The 18,903-nt window shown below is 26.6% G+C and overlaps 3 protein-coding genes across 3 annotated transcripts; 2 read left to right on the plus strand and 1 right to left on the minus strand.

Moving 5' to 3' along the window:
* Positions 1-206: 206 nt before the first annotated feature.
* Positions 207-4,440, plus strand: Bma-tph-1 (Uncharacterized protein; the record flags this gene model as incomplete). The annotated part of the gene is made up of 12 exons (XM_043078359.1): positions 207-255; positions 554-614; positions 760-812; positions 1,264-1,376; positions 1,525-1,592; positions 1,998-2,048; positions 2,250-2,395; positions 2,938-3,073; positions 3,158-3,284; positions 3,403-3,519; positions 3,596-3,729; positions 4,350-4,440. 12 exons carry the CDS (start codon positions 207-209, stop codon positions 4,438-4,440), a joined length of 1,146 nt encoding a protein of 381 aa, XP_042934293.1.
* Positions 4,441-5,419: 979 nt separating this feature from the next.
* Bm8653 (Uncharacterized protein) lies at positions 5,420-8,671 on the plus strand (the record flags this gene model as incomplete). The annotated part of the gene is made up of 9 exons (XM_043078360.1): positions 5,420-5,483; positions 6,017-6,151; positions 6,390-6,465; positions 6,804-6,891; positions 7,019-7,096; positions 7,277-7,422; positions 7,947-8,117; positions 8,235-8,328; positions 8,486-8,671. 9 exons carry the CDS (start codon positions 5,420-5,422, stop codon positions 8,669-8,671), a joined length of 1,038 nt encoding a protein of 345 aa, XP_042934294.1.
* A 622-nt stretch (positions 8,672-9,293) lies between these two features.
* Positions 9,294-13,177, minus strand: Bma-lact-5 (beta-lactamase family protein; the record flags this gene model as incomplete). Its single annotated transcript, XM_001896415.2, has 8 exons — positions 9,294-9,394; positions 9,692-9,920; positions 10,167-10,403; positions 10,773-10,975; positions 11,193-11,418; positions 11,525-11,662; positions 11,822-11,978; positions 13,107-13,177. 8 exons carry the CDS (start codon positions 13,175-13,177, stop codon positions 9,294-9,296), a joined length of 1,362 nt encoding a protein of 453 aa, XP_001896450.1.
* Between the last annotated feature and the right edge of the window lie 5,726 nt (positions 13,178-18,903).

Consider the following 18,903-nt stretch of genomic DNA (forward strand, 5'->3'; position numbering starts at 1 on the left):
CATCCTAATTGTGCATTAGCGCACAATCATGTGATCACTTTTTCCCTTTTGCGCTTTATTAATGATGACATTGGCGTATGCACATTATCATTAATAAGTGAAGTTTCAAATTCGTCGAGAAATGATCTAAATTGTCGAGAAACAATGGTTTTGTTAAATTTACAGTAAAAATACTTCAGGTTATCGATCTTGACAATTTAAATGAAATGATGCGCTTATCAGCATTTAAAAGTTGGAACATAAAAAACTGCAGTTGTATGTACCTGAAATAGTAGCAAACTCTTTTTTTTTGTCATAAGAGTATTTTATCAAAGTGACTTAATTTTAGAACTCTTTAAAACTAATTTTTCTTACACTTCATTTTTTAAAAAAACAAAAAAAATTTTTTTTTTGATTTTAAAAAATGGAAATGAAATGAATTAATTGGTAGCATCAATGTTTATTCCAAATCAAACGTTAAAATTTTGATATGAAAATAAGTGAATACGAAATAAAATATCTTCACGCATTTTTTTTGTTCTTTTTTTGTTTTTTGGATTAGCGAATATTACAGGTCGATCGATTATTTATTTGAATGATTGCAATTATATTCTGTTATTTCGCAATTTCCGGCGGTAATTTTTGTTTTAGAAAAATTTAATTTTTTATTTTTTTATTTTTTTTTTTCATTTTCACTGATAACTGTTGCTATAATATATTTTGATTCATTTCTTTTAACTTTTCATATTTTTGTCATCATTAATGCAAAAATTATTGCAGAAAAAGGATTATCAATTTTCAGCACTCTTTTTACGTTACTTCATCTAATGAAGGTATACTTTTACTTAGCGAAATTAAGGTAATACATGCTAATTAATAATATTACTTTATCTTACAAAGGTATACTTTTATTTGGCAAAGTTAAGGTAATACTTACTAATTAGTAATATCACTTCATTTAACAAAGGTATACTTTTATTTAGCAAAGTTAATGTAATGCTTATTAATTAGCAGTATTACTTTATCTAACAAAGGCACACTTTATTTAACGAAATTAAGGTAATACTTACTAATTAGTAATGTTACTTTATCTAACAAAGATATACTTTATTTAATGAATTAAGGCAATATTTATTAACTAGTAATATTACTTCATCTAACAAAGGTATATTTTTATTTAGCAATGTTAAGGTAATACTTACTAATTAATAATATTCTATATACCATTTTAAAAGGTAACATATTTAAGGATCTTCTACTGCATAAGATAACTTACATTTGTAGACGTAAAGTCAGAGGAATGGTATCCGAAGCATGTCACCGACTTGGACCATATCTGTGACAAAGTCATTATGTACGACCCAAACAATTGCTGTGGATTGGATGCAAATCATCCTGTCAGTTTGACAATTTAACAAATATTTGTTTATAGAACTGATTAAGACTAATTAGTACTATGACGATCTTTTTATAATCCTAAATAGTAGGAGCATTATCTTAATTAAATGATTAAGTTTTGATGTTTTACTTTTAAAAATTTTACAGAGTTTTAAAGATAAGGAATATCGGAAGAGACGAGAATGGTTTTTGAAAATTTCGAATGATTATAAACAGTAGGTTGCATTGTTGAATCCTATTACTAAGTGTTAATTTGTAAGTTAGAATTATTTTCGAATTCATTTCTAACATAATAAATGGAGTTAATGGTTACTAATATATAAATGCAAATTTCATGATAACAGTGAAAGCATCTTTTCAAAGATTAAATTCATTTTGTTTAAATTTTCAACTATCATAAATTTAAGTTTTTCTGATAGTACAAACAAAGAAGTCAAATGATTTTTTTGTCAAATGAAATATTTAAAACTATTCCGCCTGCTGCCAAAAAAAGTGGTAAAAAACGAAATTTTTTGCATAGAAATATATATCTTTTTTAACATTTTTCATTAAATAAATTTTCAAAATTGATAAAATTAATAAGTCTAAATATTAATTTCATAAATTTTTTTTTTTACTAGTGGCACACCAATACCACGAATGGATTATACAACAGCTGAAACAAAAACATGGTATGTATCAGCTTTAAAATACTTTTCTAGAATGATGTTAATGAATTAGAATTTTAGTAAATAATAATAACATCAAAGTTTAAATATATTTTAATTTGCATTTGGATATTTCTGATGTTATTTAACTACTGAAAATTTTCATTTAACTCATTAAATAACTTAAATATTAATAAAATCTGATAGCTTATTAAAATTTCTCAGGTCTACAATTTATCGTGACTTGAAAATATTGCATAATAAATTTGCTTGCAAAGAATTTTTGGATAATTTTAAATTACTCGAGGAACAATGTGGTTATTCTGAGAAACAAATTCCACAACTGGAAGATATTTCAAAGTATCTCCAAAGTTTGCTTTTAAAATAATTTTACTATTTCGAATGCTTTTGATAACTTTTTGCCGTCATATTTTCAAGTAATTGAAAAATTTTCGCACTTTTGATAGTTCTTTTGTAGATTCATTGAAATAAAATGAAATATCTGAAATTGAATCCATCGTTCAGCTGCACTTTCCAGTCTTTCATCTAATACTACCATCAAAATTCCTGTTTATCTGGCGTTGAATGCAATTATTGAAAAATTAAATTTCAAATTGACAAAATTGTCCAATATTGAAATAATATCAGTGTTATTCTCTGATAGATATTTAATTCGAAAAAATCTAATTATATATGGTTTAAATTTGTAAAGAATTTCAGCATTGCAAGCTGGAAAAGTTCAAATTGCCACCAATTCTAATATAATTTAATTTAATCTCATATAGTAATGTTATCACATAGAATAATTCCTCAATTTTTTAATCTTTTCATTTTTCAAATTTCATTTTTTCAATTTAATTTCACATTATCATTTCTTCCTTTTTTTTTTTTTTTTTTTTTTTTTTTTTTTTAGCTAAAACTGGCTTTACCTTACGTCCATGCGGTGGTTACTTAACTCCTCGAAATTTTCTCACTTCATTAGCATTTCGTGTATTTTGTTGTACGCAGTATATACGTCATCATACTGATCCACATTATACACCTGAACCGTAAGTTTTGTTTGAAAAAAAGAAAAAAAAAATCAAGAAGAAATTATTTTTAAAAATGTTATTAAATTATTTTTAAAAGTTTAGTGATTTATGTCATGAATTACTCGGTCATATGGCAATGTTTTTGAATCCAACATATGCTCAACTTAGTCAAGAAATTGGTATTGCAAGTCTTAATTGTTCTGAAAAAGATTGTAATGCTTTGATACGGGTTTGTTTCATTCCATCTTAATTTTAATTTAAACATTCTTAATTTAACTTTTTCATATTTTCTTAAAATCATTACAATTAGTGAGTAAAGTTTTTTTTTTTTTTTTTTCTTTTTTCAGCTTTATTTTTTCACATTTGAGTTTGGTCTATTGGTTGAAGGTGAAACATTTGATGAAAAAAAACGAAATTTGAAGGCTTATGGTGCAGGATTGCTTTCATGTTTTGATGAATTAAAGGTATAATTGTTAAATGTTTAAATAGCGATCAATAATTATGCATTCAAAGTTTAAAAATAATTTTTTATTTTTTCAGTTTTCTGTTTCATCGGATGCTAAAATTTGTCGATTTGAACCAGATGATGTAATTGAAATAGAGCCTGAAGTTACCAAATTTCAAAAGTGTTATTTCTATTCGATGACCATTAATGAAGCATTTCATAAAATAAAGTATGTAATTATTGAAATATATGATTAAATTAAAAGAAAAATCTATCTCAGTTATGACCAACTTGAAACAAAAATTTTTTACTCCAATTAGTGTAAAAGTTTTTAATCCATCCTATTACTATATTTAGTCTTATTTCTACTTTACTGGCTCTTCATTTCAATCTGATTAAAAAAAAGCAAACGAAAAATCTTTTAAAAAAAATGCGCAGCAAAAATTCTGTTATTTGAAATTTAATTTCTAACACCTTCTAAGATCTAACAATCTGTAGAGATCTAAATTTCAAGCACTGCAAATTTTTGTGATTAATTTTAAGTAAATTAAAATTTCATAAATATCATTGTAAACTTTAGAAATAAGCTAAAGTTTAAATAAATGATTGTTATATAATTAAAAATCAACAAAAATTCGTGATATCAAAAAATTAGTGGAATAATTTTGACTTTTCTCTACTTTGAATTAATATTTTAAGAGTTAGCGATTAGATAAGAAATCAAATAAGCAAATGTTTTCAACCATTGGTTATGGTATGCTAAGTAATTCATAAAAATCTTTACGAAATGGATTCATTTTCAGTACTCCCAGAAATTATCATTATTGAATTAATTAAATTTAATTTTAGGTCTTATATTTCAACAATTAAAAGACCATATTCATTTCATTACGATCCGCTTACACAATCAATAAAAAAATTAACGAATGATTTACATTGATAAATGTGTTTTCAATTAGATATTTGTATACGAAGTGAAATTAACAATTACCATTTGATGCACAAATGATGGAATAATTTTGTAATTAATTTTTATTTTTATTTTCTAAGCCATTTCTGTTCTTTGTTTCAAATCTAAATAAGTAGTATTTGTGGTTGGGTGAAATTCATAATATTAATTTTTCATTCATGATATTGTTATATTTATTGCAATAAATTTGATTTTTGCTTTTTTTTACTCTTTATTTGTAAATTGTATCATTTGCAATGGTGTATAAAGGTTTGAACAAATTGAACAAGTTAAAGTAATATGGGATTAGGTAAAACTGTCAACTCTTAATTTAAGTAGTCCAATGAAACGAAGGACAAATTTCAGTGTCGGAATGTTACTGCCCGAATGTCGTATAAGTACCCTGTAAATTATTATTATTATTATTATTATTATTATTATTGTTATTATTATCACTATTATTGTTATTTGAAGTTTCAGAGAATATTTTCAACCTCTTAAAATTTTTTAGAAATTCCAAATTTAATGTTATTTTATAGATTCAGTGAGAAGTAAGTGAATCGTAGTGAGTGAAAATAAAAAGTTAAATTGACCAATGCATCAAAAGTGATTCAAATTTTAGATAAATATTTCGAAATTTTAACAATTGGTTACGATCAACTAATTACATTTGAATCGAAAATTCCATTCAGAAATGGTTTCTATGAAAAAAAAAAGCACTGAAATAATATCATAGATTACTTATTTCTGATTATCTGTTAACTGAAAAGGTTCAGTTATTATTCAAATTTCAATTATTAATTCATTTTATTTTTTTGTTTCATAATTTCCACTTCTTGACGTAACACAGCAATTTTTTTTTAGCAAATAGCGCCACTTAAAAGATATATAATATTATTTCATTAACATTTTATAAAACGATATCGTCGCGTTCGGTTGTATTTACGCTAATTAATTCGACGAAAAGACAATGTCAACTCTAAGTGAACATAATTATGATAAAGTGCAGTTGAACGATGATAATGTTAAATTAGGTTGTATAAAATTTTATTGAAGTAAAATGAAATACGCGAAGAGAAAAATATAATTATATTTTCTATTCTATTTGATGAATTTGAATTATTCATTAAACTGTAAAGTCCAGCAAATGTTGTTAATAATGATTTCTAAAATGTTTAATGCTTGAAGAACAATTTAAAATTTTTTAATTTTTTTTAATTAATAATTTTTTTAAAATTTAAATCAACAATTTAAAATGGTCTCTCCTTTTTCGTATCAGTTCTTAGTTTACATATCGATTTTTAACCTTCATCTTAAACTATAATCTGCCACAAAATTCAAAAAGTGTTCTAGAAATTGCGCTCATTTTCTCAGAATATATGATTTAGTTACTGTTAACAGAATAACAAAGTTAAGAAGATTCCTACTTTATCAGAATTCAATTTCAATTTTATCTCTTCCAAACACTCATTTAATTAATCTTTCTATGGCAAAATGGAATCTATCTTTTGATAATTTAACACGATGGAAAGAATTAATCTTTTTTTTTTAAAAAAAAAAAAAACAGATTCTTCTGCGGTGACAACGGATTTGCAAATAATTGATGCAGCATATGATTTTTGTCAACGATTGAAGACACGAAATTTGTTCTTCAGAAAATCTCAAGCGGAAGGTATTGAAGATCGAAAATATGTTCAGAGTGGTTTGTTTTCTTAGTTTTGTTTTTGTTTTTGTTTTTTTTTTTTTGTTTAAGAATAGAATTAAAAATTCTTAAACATAAGTTTGATTAAATAGAAATCATGAAAAATTAGTGCTGAAAGTATATGATAACTTATATTGTTATTATACTTATTGTATGAGAAAGTGATTACTTTGGAAAGTAAATAGATAAATGTATAAGACATTTGCTTCATTTAAATGAATAACTTTTTTTTATCAAGGCGAATTGTCTGCAAATCCAAAATTTCAAAAAATAAATGCGACAACAAATGATATGGATGAACTTGTCAAAGGATGGTAATAATTAATTTATAATAAATTTTAGTGAATAATTAATTTATAAATAATTCGCAAACAAAAAAAAAAAAAACTATTTTATTAGCTGTAAATAAGTTATTTTACAAATAGTTTACGAATGATTAATATTACAAAGATGAAAAAAGCACGTAAATTTCGGGAAAAATTTTTTCTTTATTATTAAATAACTTTTTGCTATAAAAGGTAACAATTCATTTGCGAGATTTTTGATTAATATTCATCTGATTGATATCGAAATATTTGCTTTTGTATATTTGACCAAATGAATTATAATTGATTTTCAATGATTTAAATTCATCTCAAATTATCCTTTATAGTGTTTATCCTGTATATTCAAAATCAGGTCGACGCTACATTGTCAAAGTTTCACCTGGTGGAGGCTTAGAAGCATCATTGCTTTTACAGGTTCATTCCTTTTTGAAATGTCAAATTTCAGAAACAAAAAAATAAACTTTATAAGTTTTATGATTTCATAAATATGAACCAAATTAAAATTAACGATAAATTCAACATTTTTTCCAACTAATTGCAGGCCAAAAAATTAAATGAAAATAATGCATCGAAGGATGTATGTTTGCCACTTCTTGTTGATCACTGTTATCATCATATGGTAAGAGATATGATATATTCATATCAGCCATAATTTTTTTTTTATCACAAAATAAAACGTAAACGAAGCTTTTATTGGCATTATTTTGATGATTAGAACCAATTCACATATAGTTTGAATAAAGCCAAGTTACACATATCCTGCACAGAGCCAAGTCATTATTCAAAGATCTAATTTCAGTCAAGTACCAATTTTTTCATACTTGAATTCTGCCAGTACGGTTCGTTGGAAAAGTTACTTGCAGAGAGTGGCGCAGTACCTATACATAAACAATATATCGCCAAAATTTTACGTGGAGTTACCACGGCACTTTATTTCTTGCACTCGTAACTTCTCACTTTTCTTTCTCCCTCTCTCTCTCTCTCTCTCTCTCTCTATCATGTTATGTTAAACAAAAAAAATTATTGTTCCTTTCTATTACAATATTTTCCTGAATTCATTTGCTTATCTTTCTGATAAATATTATCGATAGTTGTTAGATAACATCAAATAAAGACGAGAGATATACTCGAAAATATTTCTCATTTTTTAATTAATTCATCTACACTCAAATCAACAACCGTGTCACAATACTTTATTGTTAAATAAAGATTTATCTACTGAAATCTATCCGTATGTAATTATCGGATGAATTACAACGAAAATTTTAATTGTTACTATCTATTATAATCCTTAATACATCATCATCATTATGAATCACTTAACAACTTTGACATTTACAATATTTAAACTATTGTTACTATTTTCTACTTTTTTTTTTTTTTTTTTTTTTTAAATTGAATATTTAAAACTGAACAATGACCTTTATCATTGAATAAAATGATCTGTATCAAATAATATAAATTTATAGTCAGTGCATTTATCATGGAACAATTTGTACAGCTAATATTTTGGTTGATCATCAAATGATAGGTCGATTAACTGGTCTTACAGGAGCAAATGAAATTGTTGAAAATGTAAACAACAAAAACAAACATTTATGTTTACCTATGTATGCTGCACCAGAATCTATAAATCCTGAGTAAGTTCAATTATCACTAAATTTCATCAATTTTCATTACTATTGAAAACATTTTGCCGCTGTTGCTAATAATTTATGAAAGTAAAATTGATTATATTTAAATTATTGTCATAAAAGGGCTGAATTACTACCGCAAGATATGTTTGCAATGGGTGTTGTACTATATCGATGTCTCACTGGTCGTATGCCGAAAAGAAAACCGAACAGAACGGTAAACAAAAATACTTAAGCACATTTGTAGTTATTCTGAAATTTTTTGAATTAAATTAAATTTTATCTCTATGCATAATATTTCAATTCATTTCTTTAGATCTATACATACATTATCATTGATAATTGATAATTGAAGTTAGTTAATATTGTTGTAGATTGATTATCATGGAGTAAAATCATCAATCAATTTACCAATAGATTCAAAAATGTGGCACACCGCACAACTTCTAATGTCCGAACGTTTAGATATGAGATTGACCGCTGGTCAGTTACTGCATACCGACTGGATTGAGAATGCTGCAAACACTGTCATAACTCAGATTTTTAATTGGAATAATTGAAGTTTATGAATATCGCACTATACTGTAAATTTATTAAAATTAAAATATTATGTTGATGAATATATGCAACAAAAAAAAAAGAAAAAATTTTTTAATGGGATTTGATGAGAAATTTTAACGGTTCACACTGATAGGACCTCTTTCAACTCAATTAATTTTTCTTAAACAAAGGCAAAAATTAGCAAACTACATGTGATTCATGAAAGAGAGATTAATTTCATTTAATTATCTTCAAATTTAAGTTTTTGCATAAATACTTGACTTGTTTGCTCTCGAACTTCCAAAATATTCCATTAAAATTACAATAGACATGCAACTGGAAAGTTAGAATCATGCATATTTGTAATGAGCCACTGTAAAATTGAAACTGAATCCGGTCTAATTTTATTGATGCTGAATAAATATCAAATCAAGAAATCAATCGAATTTCAAATTTTAAAATTGTGCACTTCTAGCATGTAAAATATAAATTGCAGATATATCATGATAATATGCATAAGCATAGCATAAAATCTAAAAAAAAAATCAGCAAATAAATTTAGAATTTCTGCAAAATAAAAACAAATTAAAGAAGTGAGAAGCTTCAAAGAACATCAAAAGAGTTTTAGCTTTATTTAAATATTTATGTATCAGAAGCCAAAATCGTCTTATCATCAGCTTCAAGCGGCATTGGAGCTGTTTGATGAATATTTTTAGATGAAGTTTCTTGTAAGTTGTTTCCTTCTGCAATACAAAGGAGAATTTTAGATTAAAAATGAATTCCATTCCGAATCATAATTTAAAACTTAAATTAATTTCTGCCGATTGAAATGACTTAATTAACTGGAAGTTTCTAATACCAACAGTAACAATAACAGGCTAACAACAGTTTGATTGGTTGTAAAATGTCAGAAATATTACAGATTGACTGATACCTTATAAGGTGGAAAAATGAAACATTGTCATAGTACCTTACAAATTACTCAAAATTATATAGAGAGAATTTCAAATAATTTTGAATAATTTTAAGAAATGACTAACCTGTAACAGTTTTAGAGTTTTGCTCAGTTTTTTCTTCTGGAATTTCCTTCAACAAATTATTTTCACGAAGACATTCATAAAGTGCATTCTGTAATCGTATAAATGTTACCGTTAAATCAGAATGTCCAACTTTTAAACCATTGCAGAGATATGCAAATGCTATTTCATTTGTTAAATCCATTTTAACATTTTGACCACCTAATCCTGGATGACCAATTAACCATTGACCCTAAAAATGAACATTTTTTCCATATAAAAATTAATCATATAGATTCTATTTTTAATGAAGGTATTTTTTGAAGGTAGAAGGTGTTTTTTTTTAATGAATAATATTAAATTAATTATTTTATTCAATCATCAGAATGGAAATAAATGTTTTGAAAGTGATGAAATTAAGTGATAAATTATCTACAGCATAAAAATGGTTGATAAATATTTTGTTAGTATTTCTCAAATTAATATTAATCTATAATACCTGAGAATTCTTTGTATAGAAGAATCCTTTTCCAAATGATACATTACTTAATAACAATGAATCCATTTGATTCAAAACTATTGGATCGGAAAATAGCTTCTCTAAAATTTCTGCTTTCAAGAGTTTTCCATCCACAATCAATGCATGAAGTTTTGCAAGTGATCGAGCAGTACCCATACCAGTTGCTGACGGTATATCCAAAGATCGAATATCTGGATTGTTGAATATTGTTGCACTCTGGAAGCTGTTTGTTGAATGAATATTTGGTTAAGTGGTTTGGAGAAGCTTTCACATATATTCTGAAGTTAAAATATAATTAAACATCAACTAACATATCATTCCTAGAAGTAATTCATCAACAATTTTTATTCATTTACAATAAAAAACTTTCCTGTCATATAAATTAATGATGATTTATTTATTTATTATTTCTTTTTTTAAAGAAATAAAGCATTTTACATTACCTGTTCACAATTTAGCGTGAAAATATGAAAATGATCGAATGTAGATATTTGTATATACGAATAAGTGTACGTTTATGTTTTGTTTATTTGTTAGCAGTTACGTCAGAACTAGGTAATATTTATGAGAAACGTTAAAACTTACGCTTCCCATCCAAGCAACATTTTGCTGTACATTACGAAGCATTCGATTTCTCAAATTGATCGGTGTGAATGCTCCATTCCAAAACATTTTTAATAGAGTTGGATATTGAATTAACTCTCGAGCAGCTAAAAATTTTGGTGCCCAAGCTAATCGTGCTATCCTGTGCTCTAATTCTAATGGAGCACCAATGGTCAAATCGAGATCTGCAAGTATTAGTGAAAATACAAGCGAGAAATTCAACAAAAACCATCCAATAGTAATGGATGAGAGTAATCACATAAACATTTATGATTACAATAATTTTTAGGAATGTTTTCCCTCTTAATTTATTAATTTTAATTTTCTCTATTAATTTATTAAATCAAAAAATTCAAATAAAATCTCTACTAATTTATTAGTTTAATTCAAATAGGTGTTTACTATGTGGCTCAGCTATTTCTTCCTTGAAAAATTGTGACAATGAACGTTTGCCAGGATCAATCCTTCGTATCAGCTGATCGATCAACCAACCAAATGTCATTGCATGATAAGCAACCTCTTGTCCTGGTGTCCAATTTGGTTTTTGATCTTCAAAAATTTTCGACATTCGTCTCCAATCCATAATATCTGCTTCTTCAATCATTTTATCAACGTAAGCCAATCCACCCTGTAATTTGATTTTCTTTCGTTTCTTTTTTTTTTTTTTCTTGACCGGATTTTTCTAATTTAATCAAATAGAAAGTAACTACGAAACAAAAAAAAAAACTTCATACCTGATGTGAAAGTAATATTTCGATTGTAATTTTTTCCTTATCATTTTGTCCAAATTCAGGCCAATATTTGGTAACTAAATCATCGTACGCAACCAGGCCACGATCAACCAATATTGCAAAACATATTGCACATATGCTCTGAATCATAAATTTTTTTTTTTTTGTTCTTAAATTCAAACAAAAAGCACTATTTATGATGATGACTCATCAACATCAAATGTTCTAATTAACTTTTAGCAATTTTTCCTGGATGATTTTTGTAAAATTTAAAAAAAAAAACTTTTTTAATATATTAACCTTAGTAGAACTGAAAAGCATTGTCATTGTATCATTTTTCCATTTTCGATGAGATGTTGAATCTGCATATCCACCCCATAAATCAACCACTTTTTCACCTTTGAAATATGCCGCGAATGCTGCACCTTCACTTTCCCATCGTTGTGTGAAATTATTGCTAAAAGATAATTTTTAACTTTAGAAAGAATATATCAGTTTTATTTTCCACTTTGAAATCAGAAAACTATCGATTCGTTATCGTTTAATTCCAAATCAACTTTTAAAATGTGCAATAGTTTTTTTTTTTTTTTTTTTTTTTCATCTTTCTTCAATTTGTTTTGTTTTCAAGATTTTGTTTATGGAATTCTGCGCTGTGTATTTTGAGGCTAAATAAAATTTAAAATACAGTAGTTAGTTCATTTTTAACTATTTGAAGTAGAATTTTTCATAGGAGAATAAAACGCTCATTGTTAATGTGATGTAAATTGCTTTTTGGACTTTGACTAAATATAATAAAATTTGTTACTAATTTTTTTAAAAAAAAAAATTACATGCTATTTACACGGTCTTATTTGATTAGTATTGCATTTCACTTAGCTTTTTTCTCCTGTGTTCGAAATTTTTCTGATTTCACCAAAATTTAGAATGTTGATGATTAAAAACAGAGCGCATATCCTATTTTGGTTCCAAGAAAGAGGAGGATGATGCTACGAAACCTAGAAATTTTTAATTCAATTCATAGCTACTTGTCGCAAAAAACGATACACTTAAATTACATCCAAATTTTAATACTTTTGCCACATTCTGATAAGTCATTCACCAAATAATTTCGCATTTGCTTTAAGCCATTATGCTAATTCCTTTTTCTCACACCATAAAAAACCTTTCGTTAGCAATCTTTGTTTCACATCATTTAAATGTCCTTTGCCGGATATCTGGTTGTCAGTTCAGTTCTGTATGTAAACCAACCATCTTCCATTACGGTTATTCATTCCATATTTTGGGATGGTTTTTGATATTATTTTAGTGTTTTATAATCATATTATATCTTTCGCTACGGGTTGTTATAGTGTTGATTTGTCGGTTTAATTACCCAATTTTGAGGCAAAATAAAATATCTGGCAGTCAATACATTCCACGACACTACTTTGAATTTTCATTTGTACCTTTAAGTTTAAAATCACATTTAATAAATTTGTTAAAATTGGATTAGACTAAATCCGAAATGCAATACAAATTGGTTTTACATATGCAATTATTATTATTACTATTTTTTATAAATTATTGAATGGAATAAATAACTTACTGAAAAACTTGTTTAACTCTATCGAATCGTGAATCGCAATCACCATCTACAATAATTGGAAGTCGAGGCATCTAACTTTTCAATTTTGCTTGGATTTCTATTATTTGAGAAGCAGTAAAACTGATGATGGCTTTATACCAGAATGTCTGCAATTATAAAATGCCACTTGCTTCTTAATCGATATTCCTAAAATTGTTCTTTTGTTAAATTTTCTTCTAAAATTATAAATTTATTATTCTGAACATTTCAATCGTTTAGCATAACGGATCATTCATTCAGTAAAAAGTTTAAAAAATGAAAATGAATTTAATTAATCTTAGCTAAAATCTTTATTAGTTTACACTAAAATATTTAAGATATCATTGTTAGATATAAAAGATAAACAATTAATCACTACTTCAAACTTTCTTCTTCCATAATTTTTCACATATTTTGGATAGAATAAGTGTAAACTGCAACACTAAACCCTCCTTTTCACATTTAAATGTACCGAAACAAATTAATGAATCATGCAGCAAACAACAGAGCAAAAATTTATTTCATTCCCTCTCTCTCTCTCTCTCTCATACACCTTTCTCCTCTTAGATTAGTAAAGTTTTTAAATTGGTTCTCATAGAATGAATTTTTACCAAGTATGACAGATGAAGAGCTCCCAGACAAGTTATACGTCATTTTTACCGCAAAATCTATTTCAAATTGCTATTGTTGAAATAAAATTTGATCAACTAGACTGAAATAAATAGTACACTTTTCATTTTTAACTCACTTTATTCATTATAATAAATTATTTTATATGACATTTCTTAATATTTCTAATTTATCTGCTCTGCTTTTTTTTTTTTTTTTTTTTTTTTTTTCACATTATAATTATGCTACGTTTCCGGATATGTTTCCGGAATTAATTTGCTTATATAATACTATCCAGATTAGAGATTGAATAGCATTAATGCTTTCCGTTCTATACTTTTTCCGGGATATTTGATGCGATCATTCAGGTCTGTGATAAAGTTTGTTGATACTTTAAAGATATTTTGTAGTGAATTCTCTTCATTTCAAAATAGAATAACAAGCAGAAATGTTTCAAATGACGAAAGATAGAAATTAAAAATTAAGAAATTATAAGAAAATAAAAAAAGAAAAGAATAGAAAAAGAAAGAGAAAAGCAGAAAAAAGCAAAAATTCAGGCAGTAATTTCAATCTGATTCGCAATGAATTGTTTACTGATTTCATTTCCTATTACTGATAATTGCATCTCTTAAACACTTCTTACTTTTAATAATTAACCTACAATAAGCTTGCATAATAAACTCGAATAGGCATTCTCATTAGTTAAAATTACCTAATGCAATAGATAAACCGACAAACAGACACACATACATACATATACAGGTACAGGCACAGGTGCACACATAGGCACAAATGTTTTGTGTTTATATATTATAAGTTGATTTGCTGTTAATTATTGTAAAAGTATAGAAATTTAGAGAAATTATATAGAAATTATAAATTAATAAAATTGAAAATATAGAAATTATAAATTTACAGAAATGAAAATGTAGAAATTTATAGAAACTTCGTATGTTTTTATTAAATTTTGGGAAGTTTCAACAAGAGAAATCAGTTAGCTTTTCAAGAAATATTAATTAACTGGGAAAAAAGGAAAAATATACCATTCATTCAGATTTGCTACGATGAGAATAAGCGATGCATAAGTTGAAGAAGCGAAGTTAGGAAAAAATGAAAAAAAGTGGATTAGAAGCAAAGTAGATGGAAAGTCTTTCCCTTTCTTCATGGAATCCTCTGTAAACAGTTAGTAGGTAAATGAGAATAATAAGTAGGATAGGCCTTTACTGCAAACACTAAGGATGTATGGATGATAAATAAATAAGGTGTGAAAGGTCATCGAGAGGGTAATTCTCGGGTGTTAGAGAAGTGTACAGTTGCACAACAATATGAAAATCAAACGGTTGTTATGAAGTCAGCTTTGGATATGGGTGACAGCAAGAAAAGGGGGACAATAATCACAACTGCATGTGTGTGTCTGTCTGTTTGTATGTGTATGTCTGTTTATGTGTATACGTGTGTGTGTGTGTATGTATGTATGTATGTGTGTGTTAATGAGTGTGTGAATGCATGTGTCTACCACATCAGTATCTCTATAAAATTTAATTATTTAATCAATCTATATTCTACCTTGAACAAAAATGGAATATTTCCCTCAGTGGTAAGTAAGGTAGGCTCGTGAACTTTGCTGACCACTGTCCACAACCAACTTCTCATACTTTTATTACTGACATTCAAGACACTAATAGATTATTAAGTAAATAATGACATCTAAACTATGCAAGGAATCATGTAAACAAGTAGAGATGCCATTATAGCGACTAAGGAAATGTGTGGAGAAGCCAAGATGAATCGATTTATGACTAGGCTATAAACTAATAGGCTAAGGACATTCAAATATAAGCTAGCTAAGTCTGTCCCACTTCATCCTATCCAACTCTTAATTAGTCTTGTATGAGTGTTGTTTAATCAGTAATCTTTATATAATTAGCAAAAAAAAAAAAACTTTTCATCTATTTGGCAATTTCATTTCGATCATCTCTCTCTCTGTCCCTCTCTCTCTCTCTCTCTCTTTCTCTCTGTCTTGTATAAATGAATAGACGGAAAAATCTATCCCAAAATGATTCATCTAGACAAAAAAAAAAGTACATCTATTGATGTAAATAGAGCATCGATCTTCCCTCCTTCAATATATGTATGAAAAAAGTTTGCAAGCAATTTCAGCAAACTTTTAAAAAATTACATTTCGCAAAAACTGCTGAGCAATCACTGAGTAATTCTGTTTACCGGCATATTATTGAGTAATTTTTACAAAGTAGCATTAGCATAATGACCTCTATATTTGACCCCTAACAATGATAAACTATATCGAAAACTAAGCCTACTTAAGATAGTTTTTTTTTTTTTTTTAATTTTGCACTTTAAAGACAATATTATATGGTATTTGCACTCCCACGCTTTTTTTTTCTTGAAGAGTTGTCAAGTGGTCATTTTTTGTTCCATTTTTCTTTCATTTTTCACTTTCATACATGAGATTTGAATTATTCAAAAATTTTCCTTTCACTTCTAGTGCAATTTTTGGCCTATTTTTGGAACTGCATTTGGAAATAAGTTAATTTCTAGAATTTAAATTTTGCAAATAGCTTTATTTGCATATGAGGAAAAAAATGCGGTAATGATGAGATGCATTCATTAGATTAATTTGCTACACAGAAAAAATGATTCATGTCACAGTGAATTTTTAAAAGACGAATTATTGAAATGCATTCTCGAAATGCTAAGTGAATTATTGAATGAAATTTTTTTGCAGAGCCAATAAATTATCCATCGATGCATATTTGATTTGTTGCATTTAGTATGGAATCAAAAAGAAACAAATAGAAAATTTATATGCATTGTTGGATAGTTTAATTTACTAATTTATTTTAATTTACTAATGATTGTTTTCTTCGATTACTAAAATTCATAATAAGAAGTGAGACTTTTTGTCTCATTTCTCATTATTTGTCGTCGTCATAGTAAGCAAAAAAAAAAAAAAATGCTTTTTGAATTATTTTGTGCATAGCAAAACGAATATAAACAAAAGTTGTGAAATCTAACTCTAAATTACTCTTTGATTACTTATCTAAAAGTAAATTTTTAGTGTTTGAGTATTAATAGTTTATCCCTTTTTTTTTTTTTTTTTTGTATGTCTTGCAAATGCAAAGAAATATTATCTCAAATTTAAATAATAAAGTCTTTGATTCATTTTTTTTTTTTATTTAACTATGTAACTCGTTCAAATTAAAAAGACAAAAAGATTGTAAAAATTTTTGATAATAAAAAAGTTGCACCATTTAAATTATCCTACAAAAAAGGCTCTTCTACTATATTAGTTTTATACGATACTACGCTTATACAATGATAGAAATGAATAATAGGAATTAAATACTGCTTTAGACTATTAAACATTAAACATTAGTCAGTAAATAAGAAATCTAACTTAGTGAAAGTTTTTGAAATGAATTTTTAACTAACATCGAACATTTCGATCATGTAGTAGATAATAGGAATAGGAATTAAATACTAGTAAGAATAGGTTGGTGCGCATAATGTGGAACAATCGAACCGTCTAGCATCTTTTTCACTGCTTTATACGCAACGTACGTCACGTGACATTCGTGCCACATCATACCTCGCAACGCGTAGCATCCAATGGTACTATGACTTAACGTGACGTGACGTGGTATTAGTTTGCAGCATACAATTTTGCGTGTAACACGCGTAGGAATAAATAATAGAATTATTATACGTACATGTCTTAAATGACATGTTTGGAAGAACTAAGCGACCAATTTCAAAATATGTCACTTTCCATAATAACTGTTCACAGGAGTCAAAGGTCAAGCAACAATGTCAGTGATAAGAACGTTTTACTTACTTACTACTTACTTTCTGGTAATCTTCCCAAGGTAACTCTCAGTATAATATCGAAGGGTGAGGAAACATTTTGAAATGTTTTGCTATAATTCGAGATGAATTTTCATTTATGTTTTATATTATACGATAGCAATGATTCAGCATGAATAGTATTACTTTCAAATGGATAACATTTTTAGAGAAAAATTCAACAATAGAATGAACACTTTCGAATTATATTTTTAATAATTGAAAGGAAATCTTATTTCAAAATTAATTGAAAAGTAATTGAAAGGAAATCTGAATTTCTTCATTAACATATCCACTAATTATACTAATGACAAATAATTCATACACATTAAGTTTATAAAAATTTCACATTCGAATCACGTACATTTATAAACTTTTTAATTATTATTCAATTTTTTTGAAAACAAAAACTTTCTTTGTCATTTTTTATTGGCACATTGAAATTATAACTTTCTCGGAGCAGTTACTAAAATCCTGTTTATTATACCTTACTTCAATAATGATTTCTTTACTAAACAATTTAAAAATTTAAGATTATTGTTTTCAATTCTATGGACATGAAGATGGATGAGAAATTTCTTGAAGAAATCAATTTGAAATTTTGTTTCACTGTACAAGAGATACTATCTTCTTTTTTGTTTACTTCAAATTCGTATGAAATTATACGCTGATTTTTATTATCTTGATAATATATATATATATATATATATTACTTTGATTAAAATATATTTCACCAAAACATTTTTTTTTTTGAAATTCTTTTTTTGAAATTCTCGAAAATTAACGAAATAGATATTTTGTTTCATGTTTCAATTGCAATTTTGTTTTTAAAGTATGAAATATAGCCGTTGATTTTTTTTTTTTTTTTTTATTTACTTTTGTTTTGAACTGAAAATACTAAAAGTAGCTTTCTTAACTACCAAGAAATTAATTCTGTTTCGAAAAAAAAAGTTGTTTTAGAGAATAATTGGATACTTTTAAGCTGTTCTTCATCTGAACACAAAATCTTCTAAAATGTCTTACTTTACTGTCTGCAAAAAATTTCTAAAATCTTTCCATGATACTTTTGAAAAATATCACTTCCGATTTCTAATGCACTTTTTCCTTCCTATCTTCAATTTGAAACAACTTTCGTCATAATGACAACTCCTAATCGCTTGTTTCTTTTTTTTTGTAATTTTTCGAAAAAATAAGTTTTACTTCTTATAGATTAGAGATTTCAATTCAATTCAGTCACCGTTCGCTTCATTTCTTGATTAGCTTAAGATTTGTCCTTTGTTCATGGATCCATCATTGTAGGACATTC

The sequence above is a fragment of the Brugia malayi genome, assembly GCF_000002995.4.
Source record: "Brugia malayi strain FR3 genome assembly, contig: Bm_v4_Chr2_contig_001, whole genome shotgun sequence".
Classification (NCBI taxonomy): Eukaryota; Metazoa; Nematoda; class Chromadorea; order Rhabditida; family Onchocercidae; genus Brugia; species Brugia malayi.